This window comes from Mandrillus leucophaeus, unplaced genomic scaffold, assembly GCF_000951045.1.
Source record: "Mandrillus leucophaeus isolate KB7577 unplaced genomic scaffold, Mleu.le_1.0 Scaffold160, whole genome shotgun sequence".
NCBI classification, from domain to species: Eukaryota; Metazoa; Chordata; class Mammalia; order Primates; family Cercopithecidae; genus Mandrillus; species Mandrillus leucophaeus.
In genome coordinates, this window is record NW_012101588.1 from 1,892,588 (window position 1) to 1,910,323 (window position 17,736).

General features: G+C 43.6%; 1 protein-coding gene across 1 annotated transcript in view; it reads right to left on the reverse strand.

The window, feature by feature from the left end:
* The window catches only part of FNDC1 (fibronectin type III domain containing 1), a 74,498-nt gene that overhangs the window by 42,868 nt on the left and 13,894 nt on the right, over nucleotides 1-17,736 (reverse strand). Inside the window, exons 4-8 of the mRNA XM_011975932.1 lie at nucleotides 13,620-13,826; nucleotides 6,849-6,947; nucleotides 4,887-5,004; nucleotides 2,808-2,995; nucleotides 1,952-2,059 (exon numbers count right to left, since the gene is read on the reverse strand). Coding sequence (XP_011831322.1) covers nucleotides 1,952-2,059; nucleotides 2,808-2,995; nucleotides 4,887-5,004; nucleotides 6,849-6,947; nucleotides 13,620-13,826 — 720 coding nt within the window. The remainder of the gene's footprint in view (nucleotides 1-1,951; nucleotides 2,060-2,807; nucleotides 2,996-4,886; nucleotides 5,005-6,848; nucleotides 6,948-13,619; nucleotides 13,827-17,736) is intronic.

Sequence of the window (17,736 nt, forward strand, 5' to 3'; positions counted from 1 at the left end):
GTCTGGAAAAAACACAGCATTCATTTCTCATTGAAAATCAACAAACTCGTCATTTGTGGTGGTCAAAAGTAAGAATTAAGAGAACCCATTGTCTATAAAATTTTGTGATTCAAATTTTAAAATAAATTAAATCCATCTGGAAAATCAGTTTAGCCATGTCAAAGTATATTCTTCTATTATGTTTTATATTTCTCGTACATAGAAAATGCCCCGATGTAATTATTAATTTTAATCTCACCACTACATCCTTATGAAAACTACCTAAGCAGGGTTAAGATACGTGAGCTTTTTTGGACATAAAAACTCAGTTGCAGTTATTATTTCTGGCAATATTTAATTGACTACCATGGAACTTCTTTTGCCAAGGAACTGTAAATATCAACTAAGATGACAGAGAGAGGAAGAGTACACAAGTTGCATGGTAACAAAGTCACTAGGGGTGCAATAATTACCTTTTCATTTTTTAGCTAACAAAAAGTAGTTAGCAAAAAGTCTTTATTCAATTTTCAGAGGTCTTCTCAGCAGCACAACAATACTTAATAGAGAGGAAGTTAAAAGTTCAAATTGTCATAAAAAGAATGATTTAAAGCAAGCTTGTTCAACCCGTGGCCCACAGGCTGCATGCAACCCAGGATAGCTTTGAATGTGGCCCAACACAGATTCATAAACTTTCTTAAAATATTATGAGATTTATGCATGGCCCTTTTTTTTAAAAGCTCATCAGCTATCATTAGGGTATTTTATGTGTGGCCCAAGACAATTCTTCTTCCAATGTGGCCCAGAGAAGCCAAAAGATTGGACATCCCTGATTTAAAGGGACCAAACTAATATTTTTCTCTTGTTGTGGATCTATTCTAATGGCAAAAAAAGAGAGAGAGAGAGAGAGAGAAAAAATAGTACAATCTATTCTTGAAAAAAAACAAAAAGTGAAAATCCATTAAGTATAGAAAATACAGTTCCACATCGACCTTCCTTAACTTCTATTATTCCATGAAAAGACATCCTACGTGTCAGCAAACGTAGTTTTGGACGAATATAAAGGAGAACCATTCAGTTTTTTCAATTAAGAAAATCTCAAAGGAGATTAGTAGTAATTTTCTGGATTTCTTTAAGCTTACATAAACATTTTATAGTTTCTGGATATATTAGACTTAAAGTTGCCCCTCAAAGCTAATAACAATAAAAATTATTTATTTCTTGAATAAAACCTCCATTCCTTTCTATTCTTAGAGTATATTTGCATAGGCAGTGCCAGGAAAAACTTCAGCCTAGCTCTTTAAAATGTCTCCAAACAGATTCTGAAAGGTTCTTAAATGCTTTTACATTAACAATAAAAGATTTTTTGTGTGTATTTAGTATTCGCAACAGACTATTTTAAAATTTAACTAGTTGTGAATGCTTTACTCTATTTTTGTTCTTTAAAATATCTAGCTTTTTGCTATTTTGGTGTTATGTTTTCCTTGTCATCAATAAATACATAAACAAACAAATGGTGACAAATAGGGAATAAATCCATTTTCCAGCAATTATTACTTGAGCTTTTCAAACCCATTAAATGGATTTATGGTCCCATGAAAGATATTGACGGCTCTGCAGGATTCCTGCTGACCTCTGCTTTTGTGATCTTCCTAGCACAAGGAAAAGACTCATAGCATGAAAGCCAGGGTGTTGTCCAGATGGGAAAAGGTTATGCTGTCACACCCATGCAATGAAAAACATCCTTCCCAACAGCAACAGCAAAAAGCCTTCAATGGATGAAAAGAATAGTCACTTTCGTGACTGCTTGGATCTTGGGCAATGAAAATCTTGCATGAAATATCCTTGTCCCTTGGGTGAGCACCTCTTAGACGTATGTTGCTTCCCTATTTCTTTTTCAGTCAATAAAGCCGTAAGCAGAGGCCATGATCATCAGAATCAATGCATCTTACAGTTTAGGGAGTAAGATTCCTACCTTTCACTTTCCCCTCAGTCTCTGGTAGCGCATCCCAAGATACAGCGACAACCGTAGGTTTGCCATTGACAGGCCAGACGTTCAAGTTTTCAGGAGCTGTGGTAGGAGCTACAAAATGATAAGGAATGAAACATTTTTAAATGCCTTAGTGGACATTCTAGATGTAAATAGCACATGGTCTCTAAGTACACATTTTTTTTATTGAAGAGCTACTGTGTTAATTTTTATTATACCTGAGAGAAAATTCCACACTGGTTCTTTGTGTAATATAGTGATTTATGTCAATACAACCAATTCATTTAGTGAGTTTAGACATATCTAGGGAAATTGTCTTAGTAATTCAGAATTTCTTTCATTGCCAAATATTGAAATATACTAAGAAGATTAAGCTCCAGTTCCAACTTCATCTTAATACAACTTTGAAAGACATAGTTTAAGAGAAAAGAATGGTAGCCTTGGATACAAACCAAAATTTTTCCCAGAATCAAATGCAGCCTCAGCCTCAGGAAAGCAGAGGCTCTCCTACATGCAAGAGCATCCATTACCCAGGGGCATTCACGCATACAATGGTGACTGATACATGCTACACACTGGGATTTAATGTGCTCCACATGTCGGAACAACAGAACAACATGCTAGTGGAAAAGGCCAACAAATGGTAAAACATGGACCCAAAGAACAGTTCCTTAACTTCTTTGCATGTATGGATAGAAACTCTACCAAAATGTAGGGTTAATGTGACTTTCAAAAATGCCCACGCTGGCCTTTGTCACTGTTGGCATCTTACATTGTCTTTAAATCGTATTTTGGGTGTAATTCCCAAATTGAAAATTCAAAGGCCATTTCAAATACAGACCAGATTCTGGTGTTCTTTGGAAGACTGACGTACTCCATTTGCCATCTCTTTCACCCTGTGAAATACGGACTGCAAATTCATACACGGTGTCTGGAATCAGGTTCTCAATCAGCACACGCCTGTTAGCGATCTGCTTATAATCCCACCTGGCCAATTCCCCCTTCTCTCGATAGCGCACGGTGTACTGTCTATAAGAAAACACAACACAATGATCTATCAAATTCTCTGCAACTCAACACTAGATGCCTTGTTTTTCCTTCCTCATAAGTGATGACTTTGGGAGGTAAGTAAGAAAATCAAAGAGGAGAAAAATCTAAACTTTTGACTATGTGACTGGCTCAAAGAATCTGCTTAAGTTCCAAGCAAAGTTGTCTAAGGTAGGAGGAAAAAACAGAGCTTAGTGTCTTTTCAAGACCAAAAAATCTTATACTCCTCAAAAGAGCAAGCAGAGATTATAAAGGGAAGGGAGAGAAAGGAGACAGCTTTTATGAGGCAACTACGTTATCAGGGATGTGTGTTAGTGAGTGTGAGTGTGTGTGTGTGTGCATCTGTATTTGTGTCTACTCGAGGCATCAGTAGAGACCTGGCCCACGGTTATCTCAGCTCTCCAGAAAAGAAAGACAAAAAGACTCATTTCATCCCAAATCAGGCATGTTTTCCATAGGTTCAGGAGGAACGGGAACATGTGGTTTTGAGTAGACTTACTACCATGAAAAGGAGCGAAAACGTGACACAGAGCAGGACAGAGGCACCTACAAAAGGAACTGTGGTGCATGGTTATCGGGGGAGAAATACGCTATGACCAAATATGGACAGTTCAGCAACCCCTGACAGCAGACACCCTCGACAGTCTAAGAGCCACAAACACCATTTATTTGATTCCCTTTCAAAGAAATTGTCTTTGTGGCCTCTTTGCAGTAGACAGCATTTGATATATTTAAAATGTGCTATTTGTTATACTGAATATGTCAGGAGAAGATTTCAGTTGAAGACACAGCACACCAATTAACACAACAGTTCTGCTAAGAAAATGCAAGCCTTCTCTGGTTTCAGCAAGATGTTGGAAATCAAAGTCCAGTGGTAAAAGGAACACTTCGTGCTGATGAAGACCACATGGCTAGGGAGAGAATCGCTACGAATCTTCCAAAGTCTTTCAAAAAAAAGGCAGATATCTTTTTTACTAGCGGACAGTGGAGGAAACTATGTATCTAATATGAATAATCATTTATATATATGTATATATATATATATAATGCCATCATCATATCCCATTCATTTTAAACTATATTCCCCTTTCCTGGTTGCAGAGAGGTTGAAAAATTAATGCATAATAACCAGGCCACCACATCTGTGGCTTTGTCTTGGTTACTTAATGTATTCAGTCATAGAACTAAAATTTTGATGGCTATATTAATCTACCACTAACTAGAAATGATGTTCACTAGTAGCCTTTTAACATAAGAATATTTTAACCTTATGATTGGTTTGCCTTTTATTGCTGTTGCAAATGAATATAAAAGCCAGAACAGCATCACATCATGGTTTAAGAGAAGATAAGTGTTATGTGTAAATGAGCCAGACATGAAGCAAGTCAGTGTTTAGCAAAGTCTAATGAGGAGCTACTAAGTATAAGGCATTAGACATTGTCCACCACTCTACATAAAGTCCATCCTACAGTGACTCTTCCTGGATCACAGGAGGAACGGTGAGACTCCTCCCAAAGTGGACCCTGTGCATGAACAGAACATCAATGAGAGAAAGCAAAACACAAATAGAGGCAAAGAAAGAAATGGAATCTAGGAAATTTCCAGACACAAGATAAATCACTGAGCAAGTGAGATGTGAGTTCCTGCTGTGTGTACTACATACGAGGCCCTGGTAACATCTGATTTGTGGGAAAAGTGTGAGCACACTTGGGATTAACTAGGTTGTCATAGAATATTTACCATTCAGCTATTCAGCTACAAAAGAGGCCAGCATTCATGTAAGTCAGAAAATAAAATCATTAAATACATGTCTTTTCAGGGCCAGAAAAACCCCATCTCTCATATATAAAGACAAATAAATAAGCAAAAGTACCTTGATGCAACAACTTTCTTCTGTTTTTCTAGAACAGGATCCACCCAGGACACAAGCACAGACTGAGATGACATAACTCGGACGCTTATGTCATCAGGTACATCCAATTCGTCCTCTTCTGAAATGACAATGAGACCCAGAGAAAGGCTTTCTCTCACAACAGGTTCTGCTCTGAGCTCCTCAGTCCTTGACAGGCCATTACTCACCCTGCATAAGTTTTAGATTGCTTGTGTGTAATGTAGACAAAATGAAATTGATAGAAAGGTAAACAATTATTTGATTAGTCAGTGTAGAAAAACAAAAATCTCCATCTTGCATTTCTTAAACACAGGCTAAGAAATGAGCATTTTGGCCAGGCGTGGTGGCTCACGCCTGTAATCCCAGCACTTTGGGAGGCCAAGGTGGGCGGATCACAAGGTCAGGAGATCGAGACCATCCTGGCTAACATGGTGAAACCCTGTCTCTACTAAAAAATACAAAAAAATTAGCCTGGCATAGCAGGCGGCTGTAGTCCCAGCTACTCGGGAGGCTGAGGCAGGAGAATGGTGTGAACCCAGGAGGCAGAGCTTGCAGTGAGCCAAGATGACTACTGCACTCCAGCCTGGGCGACAGAGCAAAAACTCCGTCTCAAAGACAAACAAAAACAAAAAAGAAAAAAGAAAGAAAGACATAAGCATTTCACTTTAAAAGCTGCCCAACCCAATCGACATATAAAACAGTACAAAGGGGATGCTTTGCCTGGGTGAAAGATGGTCCAAGTAACTCAGTGCTTTCTCAATAAACACTGTTAAGTTTCTGGAAAATAATAACATTTTTATGGAAAGCAAAAGTTTAGGAGAAGGAAAACTCTACTCACATTTCCTTGACGACCATGGCATGAAATGAAAATTCTGGTTCAAACAACTGGAAGATTCACATTGGGTTTGATGTCCTCACATTTTAGAAGGTGTGAGTCCAAGACAGATTAAAACGTGTTCAGATATGAACCAGAAGTCAGTTTGCCAATTTCTTACAGAGATTTATCTTTGTTATCAATAGAACATATCACAGCCACAAAGCTTATAGTCTCAGTTCAAAAGACTCACAAGACATCTTCAATATTACTCTGTAGTCTCTTGGGGTTTTTTTGTTTGTTTTAGTTTTTTGTTTCATTTTTTCTTTTCACTTTTCAGGAACCATATTTCAAGAGGATGTGGATTTTACCACCAGCAGGGGAAGGTGAAAATATTTAGCCTTCTAGAAAAGTGATATAGGGACTTATCCTATGGCAGCAAGTCATCAATAGTAAGAGTGAAACATCGTATTTGTGGAACTTCATACAGTGTAAAAAAGTATAATTTTGATTTTTTGTTGTGAACTCATGAAAACAATCATATTGCAGATTGCCTCTTTAAATTAAGATATGTGGTCCAGAAAAGGTACCTGTCATTTGTTAATGTATCAGGAATATAGAAAATGTCTCTGAAAGGACGTGGGAAATGTAACCATGTGGACAGTGATCAGGCTCTCAGCAAACCCCTATGATGCTTTTTCTGAGGATTCTCAATGTCATTTTAATGCAGATATAGCTGAAATAATATGTGTGTGCTTATCTTGCATGCACCACCTCCTGCCTGCTCTTCTTTCTCTCTCATGTCGTTCAGTGCATCACCCAAGGCAATTTAGGCTTGAGCCAGACTGCATCTTTACTGGAATGAACGCTTGGCTGCTCCTATCACAGCAAATCTACTGCACAGTGAAGTGGTTCAAAATAAACAGTGAAATGTATTCCATCACAAAAGCACTCTATCCTTTGCATATAAAAGCAGCACGCTTACACCCAAAATGTGACCACGTTTGCCCTGTTATTTCTTTTAGCCTCAGTAAAATTCATGTAATTCATCATTCAGCCAGCATCATTTGGAAACAACATAGCATTCATACCAGACTATGGTGTGACCAAATGCATCCTTAGAAACATACCTGAGATCTTTCGCTTTGTTAGGGCAGCCCTGTAGACTGGTTGGCTCCGGCCCTGGGAGTTCATGGACTGCAGGGAGACGACATACACGGACTCTGAGGCTGTGGACCAGGGAGTGAGAGATGAGATTCTGGTTTGGATTTCTCAGAAACACACAGCCCCTGGGGGTGGAGGGGGGTTCTGCATTCCTCCTCCCCTTCCCCTTTTTCCATTTTCTCTTTCTGGGGGCATTCCCACTTCTTGAGGACAATGAAGGGCGAGCCCAAGAACTGCAGGAATTAAACTCAAAAAGAACACTATTGTATTAGAAAATGGGGAGCCGATTTTTACCAGTAATTCCTGAAAAATAGGTTTCTACCTCATCAGCATCAAAAAGAGATAAACAAAAACAAAACAAAACCATCAGAAAGAGATAAATGCTTTAAAAAAGAATAACACGTTTACCCACATAATTCCCCCAATTTCTTTCTACTTCCAGAATTGGTAAGAGGGGGTTACTGTGTTTTTAATCTGGGGTTACCAGAAAGAAAGAAGAAAAGAATAGCCAATGTGCAACATGAGTAGCCCAGGTCTTTCTTTCCCTGTGGAATGCTGTGCCCTTCAAAGCTCAAATCCTCAAAACAGAGTCTCTGAAGATTTACTAACAGCACATGGAAGCCTTTCAATGTGCCCCTTATTTCTAGATGGTTCTCTCAGTCAGTTCTTGCCCCCACCCTCTGAGGGATCCCACTAGCATGCAACGAAACCCGAACTTGAAAATTAAACAGTTGGTCCTTGAACAACACAGGTTTGAACTGTGCAGATCCACATTATACATGGATTCTTTTCAACCAGATGCAGATAGGATTGTATTCCAGAGATGCCAAACCCGAGCATAGGGAGGGCCAGCCTTTGCTGTATGTGGATTCTGCAGGGTCTTGAGTCTGCAGGGATTGGGGTATACTCAGGGAATGCTGGAACCAATCGCTGTGTATACCAGGGGCCATTGTAGTTGGAGAAAAAAAAATGCAGTGATGGAACAAAACTTGTCCTCTCAATTAGTATGGAATCAAAAAGTCTGAGACCTAGGTAAAACCTTTTTTATTTTTTATTTGACCTTCTTATCTTATAAATAAGGACATAAAGCTCTAACAATTGAGTGACTTGCCCGGGGTCACACATTTAATAACTCATAATCTATCCTGAATCCAAAATTGCTAATACCTCACTCCAGACTCTCTGACCAAGGCTCCTGTTGCAGCTTTAATCATTTCAAGAATAAAAATGTGGCAATCTGGCCTATATCTAGTACTGATAGTTATAATATCAGGTAGGACCTAGGTCAGTTAACGGAGGTGACACTAAGATCCTAAGGGGAGCTGAGAGCACGCACTCTCTCCTTCAGGCACTGCACATGTTCAGATGGCAGCAGGAAATCGCTGTCTTGTCTTTACAGGCATGTTGTGCTAAACAGGAAAGAAGACTTGTGTTCAAAATTCTCACACAGAGGGACTGTTTATGGAGAGTGAGCTGCTGTAGAAGAATCAGAGGTTTCAAGGGAAGAGGGTAATATTTGACAGCCTGCTCCCTACAGAGAGAACGCGGGTGATACTCTAGCCATAAATGAGTAAATTATTTATACGGAGGCACTCGGCACTCACCTCTGATTCTACCAGAAGATTTTTAAATGTGTGTTTTATAAAAGGGAGGAAATAGTTTGTAACACTTGAATACACAGAACATCAAACTAAGCTTCTATACGGAGGAGTCACTTCAGATCTGTTCGTTACTCGGTGCTATTGACGACGGAATCTCGCCAGAAGTAAACAAACAAACAAACAAAAATAGCCATTCAACCTCACAGTCCAGGGACACACGTAAGTAACTAAACAGGGAAAGCAGTGTCCCATCATTTCTCAAGAACCACCAAGAAATGAATAATTTCCCACAACTGAAATTTGTATGTGCCTTCAATGTATTTCTTAAAGTTCTGAGATTTGTTTTTAATGCCCAGATTTCATGATTTGCTGCACTCTTGAAACCAATCTTGGCCCAAAGTTATCATTAAGAAAAAGTTTTACTCTGCAGTAAACACAATGACAGCTCTCCTCTGTGCTAGGCTTCTCACGTGCACTTCTTCATTGAGTCTTAACAAAGCCCCGCGCAGAAGCTACTGTTGTTGTCTTCACTTCACAGACAAGGATGACAGGCCCACCCAGGTCTGCAGGCACCAAAGCCTGACTCTCAATTACTGCAGAGGAGGGGCGGGCGCAGAGCTGAACAGGCCACGGACACCCAGCAAGCTGTCTCTTCCTCATAGAGATATGATGAACATACAATGGTGTCAAGATGACCTCTTTCTGTGCCCCTGATTACTGAATAAAGAGGGGAAATGGGCCAGATGAGGTGGCTTATGCCTGCAATCCCCAGCATTTTGGGAGGCCAAGGTGGGTTGATCATCTGAGGTCAGGAGTTCAAGGCCAGCCTGGCCAACATGGTGAAACCCCGCATCTACTAAAACATACAGAAATTAGCTGGAGATGGTGGCAGGTGCCTGTAGTCCTAACTACTTGGGAGGGTGAGGCAGGAGAATCACTTAAACCTGGGAGGTAGAGGTTGCAGTGAACCGAGATTGCGCCACTGCACTCCAGCCTGGGTGACAAAGTGAAACCCTGTCACGAAAAAAAAGAGAGGAAATGAAATTCCCAAAATGGCCCCAACGTCATCAGCCCAGCAACCCCAGGAACCCCCAGTCAGTGCCACACTTGCCCACTTCCTGACCTCAAGTGTGTGATGGATGTGGTACAAATGCCCTCCCCCACTCCCACAGCTCCTTGGTGACTTGTAGAAGGAAGTCCCCTGCTCCTTCTCAGCTCCCCATCCTGCAGCCTCCTCTCCCCTGACAGTTCCACGGCCCCTCCAGCTGCAAGTCTTTGCCCAAATGCCACCTTCTCTGTGGGGCCTCTTTTGACAGTCAGTTCAACACTAGGGCCTCCCTGGGATCGCGTCTGATGCACGAGATGCCCAGTAAGACGCGTTTAGTGACAGAGAGTGGCTCAGAGAGCGGCTCTCCGCTGCAGGACATAAGGCCCACCCCTCAAGTTTCCTTAGCATGTGACCACTCTCTGTAGTACCAAGGGTTCTGTGGCCTCTCTGGTATAAACAGTTTGAAAATCCCATGCAGGATAAGTGGGTAGACAGGCTTCCCATGACATGGCAGGTCCATTCCAACACCTTGAGGAAAATGCACTTCAGCCCCATCCTGCACCACCTTTTCCACGTGATGGGGCCAGCTTCCAGGAGCCCTCCTCCTCACAGTGACCTCTTACATCATTCACGGTAGCAAGTCTAGTGCTTTTTATGTGTGAAAATTTAAGAGCTAACTCATTTGACCAGAAGCCCAAGAGGCTGTCCTGTCCACCCAGGTGGGGACCAGAACCCACCCCAATCTCAGATCCAATATTTGCTCACGTTCAGGCAGCAAAAAACATCCTTCCACCATGTTCAGGTGAGCCAGCAGTTCACTACTGAAGAAATAAAAACAACGACAACAACAACAGATCCAGTCAGTTGAAAAACCTGTCGATGCTAAGTGACACTTTAGTGTGCGCCGTTCCCAAAAGGCTCAGAACAAAGCGAGCTGTCCGTTGAAACAAAGCTCCCCTGCAGCAGCGGAGATGCAAAAACAGGGACTCTATTCTCCTGCTGATATGCCGGGCAGAATTTGACCCGCATCACCAAAGTAGAGCCAGCTTACCTGGCTCAGGAAGGAATGACTGAAGGGTATACAAATTATTCTGTGGCATCAGGGGGTGGAGTCTCTAATTCGAGGTCTTGCTGCTACTACTAAAGTCACGCTTGGCAAACGACATCCAGCTTGAGTTTCTCCTTTTGCTTCCTGCATTCCCCTGACATTTCATGTGTGAGTTTCTCCTTCTGCTTCTTGCATTCCCTTGACATTTCACATGCTGCTGCAGCAGAGGGGTGGCTGGTCTCCTTTGTGTTTGAATAGGTCTGGAGTCCGTACTCTGGGCTGGCTTTGACGCTGTGCCTGGCTCTCTCAGCTGCCTATGCTACCATGTGGAGATCACGCAAAGGCACAAAACTCCATGCGGCCAGCCCGTGCCTGGAACACTCAGCCCGCCTGTACCTGGAACACCCGCCAGGCAGCAGAGTTCCTCCAAGACAGTCTTCAGCAGGTGGCTGAACACTACAAACAGAATAGGGACATCCTGGGCTGTATCAGGGAAGGGATCTGATGTGACCATCCACCCAATGTCTCCGCCAGATCAAATCCAAACTGCTGACATGTGGAGTAGAATTTGCCTGCATCACCAAAGTTGAGCCAGCTTACCTGGACCCAGGGAGCTGGCCTCAGAGGTCCTGAAGAGCACAGAGCTGCTTATCCAGGCTCCTAAATGCATGGTTGTACCTTCTGCAGAGTTAGGCGATCTCAGAGCGCCTAGGAGTGTGGTCTCGCCAGGCTTCCGTCCAAGCCAGTGCTCTGTTTCCACGCGGCTGCTGCCCACCTCGGCTGTTTCCTGAGCACCGTTTCTGCCTGTGCAGGCCGGCAGCTCTCCTCCTAGGCAACTCTCCCCTCTCCTCCCTTACCACGCCCTTGTCTGGTCTCGCCCGTCTCAGTCTCACTGTCTGCCCATCCCTCTCCTTGTCTGAGGGATTTTACCTTTTAAGACTAAGAGGCCCCAAGCAATGGTTGCCAGGCTGCCTTCTCAGCATCGCCTCCCGGCATAGCACACACACCTTCCCCCACCGCGCCCACCTCCAGCCTCCACACCACAGGGCAGGAAGCTGAGACGCCTGCTTATAAGCAAGGGAAGAGACCCCTCCAGGTAACAGAAGCGGCTCCTCCAGGTAAGGGAAGAGGCCCCTCCAGGTAAGGGACGAGGCCCCTCCAGGTAAGGGAAGAGGCCACTATAGTTAAGGGGAGAGGCCCCTATAGGTAGGGGAAGAGGCCCCTCCAGGTAAGGGAAGAGAAGCCTAGGTCTTGCATGAGTCTTCCAGAAGGCCCAATAAATCACATCCTTTCCCTTGCTTGAGTACTGAACTGATAGGAAATGCCAGAATAGTCATTTGTGGGGGCTGAAAACCTTATGACAGTGGTAAGAAGCAAGCTGGGGAACATGGGGCAAGTATGCTTTACACGGAACCCAGAATTAGGCTGTCCGCTCAAGCAGCCCTGGGCCCTGCGTGTGCTCTCTGTGGCCTGGCTTGCCCACAGGGGCAGAGATGAAGGGCCCAGCCATGCTTACCCCACGCTTCTTCCAAGGCACCAATGAGAGAAGCAGGAAGCAGGGGTGAGACAGCTCTGGGCACTGTCTCCACAGGCAGGAAGCATCAGGCCCGAGGAATAAGTCGATAAGCCTTGCCCCTCACAGAGCCAAGCCTATAGCCGCTATCCAGGCTTATGGATGAATAAGGCCTGCAAAGATCAGGACTCTCCCTCCAGGCTAGAACAAGCACATAATCTCTCCCCATCACAACAAAGGTTCCCATCAGCATTCCCTGGCCAGTGCTTCCTTTACCCAGTAAGGGGTGGACAAAAGGGAGGATGGCCTGAGTGATAGTTAATACTGAGTGTCAACTTGATTGGATTAAAGGATACGAAGTATTGGCCAGGCGTGGTGGCTTATGCCTGCAATCCCAACACTTTGGGAGGCTGATGTGGGTGGATAATCTGAATTCAGGAGTTCGAGACCAGCCTGGCCAACATGGTGAAACCCCATGTCTACTAAAAATACAAAAATCAGCTGGGTGTGGTGGCACGTGCCTGTAATCCTAGCAGCTCGGGAGGCTGAGGCAGGAGAATCGCCTGAACCCAGGAGGCGGAGGTTGCAGTGAGCGAAGATTATGCCACTGTACTCCAGCCTGGGTGACAGAGCAAGACTCCGTCTCCAAAAAAAAAAAAAAAAAGATACAAAGTATTGACCCTGGGTGTGTCTGTGAGGGTGTTGCCAAAGGAGATTAACATTTGAGTCAGTGGGCTGGGAAAAGCAGACCCACCCTCAATCTGGGTGGGAACAATCTGATCAACTGCCAGCTCAGCTAGAATATAAACAGGCAGAAAAATATGAAAAGAGAGACTGGCCTAGCCTCCCAGCCTACATCCTTCTCCTGTGCTGGATGCTTCCTGCCCTCAAACATCAGACTCCAAGTTCTTCAGTTTTGGAACCTGGACTGGCTCTTCTTGCTCCTCAGCCTGCAGATGACCTATTGTGGGACCTTGTGATTGTGTGAGCTAATACTTAATAAACTTCCCTTTATATATATGTGTGTGTGTAGCATCTATATACACACACACACACACACACACACACACACACACACAGTCCATTAGTTCTGTCCCTCTAGAGCACCCTGACTAATACAGCCTGACTTGCAGTTTCACTCGGCTACCATGTCTCATCTTAATGGGACCCAAGGCCCAGTGTCCTAGGATTCTAAAACAAAGCTTCAAATAACAAAATGACAAAAACAGCCAAGATGACAAGATTAGACTCAAGTCCAGGAAAATGGCCTGACTCGAGTCTGTGCTGTCGGATCAGGAAGCAACTGACAGGCACTAGGAAGGCAGCCTGGGGCTACCATTAACAAAAGGTTAAAATGATGGCGTCCAGGATGGAGATGGAAGAAACAGTAGAGATTCAAATCATTGCAGCACCTGGCAAGTCGACATTACAACTGAAATACAATGCTCTGTCATGAATGAGCTTCTCAATATTGAAATGATCCCGAAGACCATGGAAACATTGAATACCAATGAATATGAAACTCACCTAGCTTTTTAATTTCGTGTGTCCGCTCATCTCTTGTCAGTGGAACATAATTCATCTTCCGGCCACTCTCCCCGTAGCCCAGGAGAAAACCTCGTGATCTGCGTGGACTCTTGGCTCCAGACAGGCGTGGTGCCTTCCATGCAACGGACAGCCTGTCATCTGAGGACCGGACACGCACACGCAAGGGCTTGTTGGGCACTTCCTTTTCTTAAAGAGGGCAGGACACAAAAGTGGTTAGACGGTAGACCACTTAGAGTTTGCCATCATGCACATAAGGTTTCCAGACACTGAGCCTCAACAATTAGCTGCTGAGCATCAAACATACGTTTCTTGGTAACTAATTCTAGTAAGGACATTTTTCCCCCAACGGTATCAATACTCTATCCACATATTCCGCCCCACGTTTCATACCAAAAGGTCTCAAGAAATTAAAACATTCCATGTTGTGAGACTGCCCGCCAGAAATCTTGAATGTTTTACAGTGTCCCTTTTTATCTATTTCCTTTTGTCCCCGTTAGGCCAAAATTATATATTCTCTGGCAAGAGCTAAAGGTCAGTATAAAAATATAGCAGAGAGACATTATGTGCTATTTATAACTCTCCTCCAGAAAGCTTTTTCACTGTAATGTAGAAAAGATGGGCTTTCCTTGACTTTACAATGAATCATTAACTGATTTCTATTTTGGTCCTAATTTTTGTTCCATGTCTAAGTCTTGCTCCTCCAGACAAAGCCTGGTCATGCTACACCATTGCTGCTATCCTCTGTGTCTGTTGTTTCTTTTTTCTTGCTACATTAATCCATTTTGAGAAATCCTCTTGCTAAGCCAATCAATCTCAAGAAACATTCTCACTGTGAACCTTCCCAAAGCAGGGCATTCTGGTGGTCAATACTTAGTGTTTAAAATTTTGCTTGTATACCAAGTAAGAGCTGGTATGTTTGGAAACAAGGGTTACGGATCATGTGACTACCACCTTGCCCTCTTTTAGAATATGCCACTAATCACATTGTAAGCCCTCATTTGGGGATCCAGTTAGGCTAAAGAGCACCTCTTTAATTGTGTAAGGCAGTTACTTCCCAAGCATTCTTCCTCCGTATATACATTAACCCCATCACCAATTCTGACTAATTTTATTAGACTGGAAAATTCCCAGCTAGGCTAACATTTCGACACTAAGACATAAAAACAAAATCTAATATCACGATTTAGCATACTCTTCAAGAACACATAAATCAATAGCCTTTGGAGATGCTGAAATGGCAGACACCTGGTTCCAACATCCTGAATCTAACCAAAAGGAATATCCACTTGTAGAGTAGCTGGAGTTACCCAGCCAGTCACTGGGCACCCCATTCCTACAGGCTACTAAGACAACACCATGTCGTGTTCAACAAATACTTTCCCTAATAATCAAAGTCATAATTGTTTTAAAGTTTTTTTGTTTTCAGTCCAGAAGTATAATCCAGTAAAATGAGCAGATCTACTGAGAACACACACACGGGTCTTATGTGAGTCAGCTGAAACATAAATCATTGAGCAGAGACAGCATCCTCTGCCCTGAGCTCTGCTCCAGTCCTGAGACCTTCCCAGCCATGTGTCTGGGGATGGAAACCGCTCCAGGGGGTTACACTGTCCCTGCTGGGCCTTGGGGAGGACGGCAGGTCTCTGCTGCAGGACAAACCGATTCTGACTCGGCAATCCCTGACACTCAACAGTAATAAGCTGCAATAAAAAATGCTTAAAAAGTCTTTGAAATTTCCTGAGGGGCGGGGTCCCTGAGGAGTCAGGAGTGAAGTTCCAAGGACAAGGAGCCTGGTCACAGATGGCACAAGCTCGTTGCCTGCAGTGTCTGCCGGTGGCTCTGTCCTGCACAATGCCAGGTTCACTAAACATGAGCCACACACCCCAACAGCAGGGACAACAGCTTCCTGCTCACTGCACACACTTCCCCCTTCCAGGCTCTGGCTTTGCTGTCCATCCTAGAAGGAGACCAGGCCCACTGAACAGCTTTGGGGACAGGGCCGAGGCTGGCTCTTGCAATCCCCTGTTTTATGAAATGTTTCGCTCTGCAGCAAGCTCTCACATAGTTCATCTAGTTGTCCTTACAACAGCTCCAAGGTAAGTAGGATAGCGTCATCACCCCCATGAGAAAACTGTGGTTCACAGAGGGGAAGTAGTAGCTGACAGACGGTCACATAGCTGTTTAGGGCCAGGCAGGGACCTGAGTTCAACCATTCTGATTCCCAGTTTCATCCCCTTTCCATGGTGCCCCTTTCATTTAAGCTCCTGCTTACCCCATGGGCCATCCCACCAACCTCCCAACCTCTTCTAATTAATGTGAAGCAAGGGTTTTGAGTCCACAGGCTCCCTTCAGAGTATTAACACACAACTGCCTTGCCCAGTAGGCATTACATATAACAAACAGTATCCTCAGCAGGTAGCAAATGGACAAGAGAAAGACTGTCACCAAAGACCACCCGGGAAGAACTGTTCCCTAGACAACATGGAGCTCGCTGTCTCCGTAATAACCGGAGGGAAGTGAGAATGTCCTCCCTCTAAACACAATTGTCTCTCTTTCAAATCTTTGGGTTTAGAAAAACCAATCCCATTTTTTTCAAGTATTTTGAAAATTTCCTTTCTTTAATACTCTGGGTTATATAGACCATCAAACATCTTTTATAGATCATCTGGTAATCCTCTTTTAAACTGATGTGCATATTAAGAAAACTAGCCATATGGTTCAAATTCATTTGCAATTAAACTATTTAAGTGTTTTCTCTGGGCTGTATGTGATAGCCTCACCAAAGCCTTCTGAAATTCTCTAATAAACCTTTGTAAGTCTTTTATCTTGAAAACAGGAAGTCACAACTGCCAAGGGTGATGGAACTCACATCTAACAGCGTTGAGTGTACTTCAGACTTGGCTGGACACATTCCCTCAACTGCTCTTGGTGCAACGTAATCAGGTGAATTGCACTTAGAACTGGCTGATAACAGAAGACCTACGGCAACTGATTATATGTCACCCACTTGGCAGGTCCCCTGGGTGAAAAAATTACCATCCAGATTGCAGCAGACCTCAGAAACCAGACAGGATTCAAATATTTCTCCTGATTTGTGCCACCACCTTTGCAAATTGGCAAATGTTCTGAACTTGTACAGAATCAAAATCTCTTTTTTTTTTCCAAGGAAAAAAAAAATCTAAAACTCAATATGATGTTTTACCCATTCTATGCTAGTTAAACTTGGTAGCTTCTGAATTGGGCTTGAAGTCACAGGCTCTGAAGTCAAAGTCTGCATCGAATCTATTACAGGCTATGTGGCTTAGACTTCTCTCTGAACTTCAGTTTCTTCTGTAAGACAGTGCCCAGCATATGGGCTTTGTAATATAACCATGTAAAATGTTCGGTGCCATACCTGACATATGCTATATTAAGCACACTAGTTGTGTTTGTGGCCCTGACAAAAATGAAATCCCTCGCTTACTAGATTCACTAGCTGAGTGGGCAGCCCCCTTCAGAATGGGAGCTGTGAATGTATCACAGAGTTTACCACCATGCCTTGCATACAGGGGCACTAAAAAAAGTGTTTCAAAGAAGCAAATGTGAACAAAAGAGAGGGCTTATTGCCAAGGACCCTTTACATTGAAAATCTTTTCAAATCTGAGGTTGCCCATAGCCAGGTTAAGAGTGTTATTCATCATCTTCATCAACATCTAGCAATTATCAGTGACTCGAAATCCCTCTCTTCATTGGTGTAAAAGAATGCATGACCACAGCTGTCTGGTGGCCGCTTTCTCTTGGCCCAGGTCTCGTCTGGCAGGACATGCTCACTTCCCAGCAGAATGTGAGGTTTCATTCCATCTACAGCCTTGCAAAGGTGCAATTTATCTGGTTTGTCCCACTGACCAATCTGACACCCCAGTGCGCTGACCACCAGCTTCACGAAGATGGTCCTGGTGTTTATCCCCGTGACCTGAAAGAGCCGACCTGCATGCTCATGGGCCTCCAAATACCCACCTCACCCCAGACGGCTGCCCCACCATCCCCAGCACCAGCCTCCAGGATAACTGTGGACACCAATCTGCACGCGGGGGTGGGGGTCAGGGGGTGTCCAGCC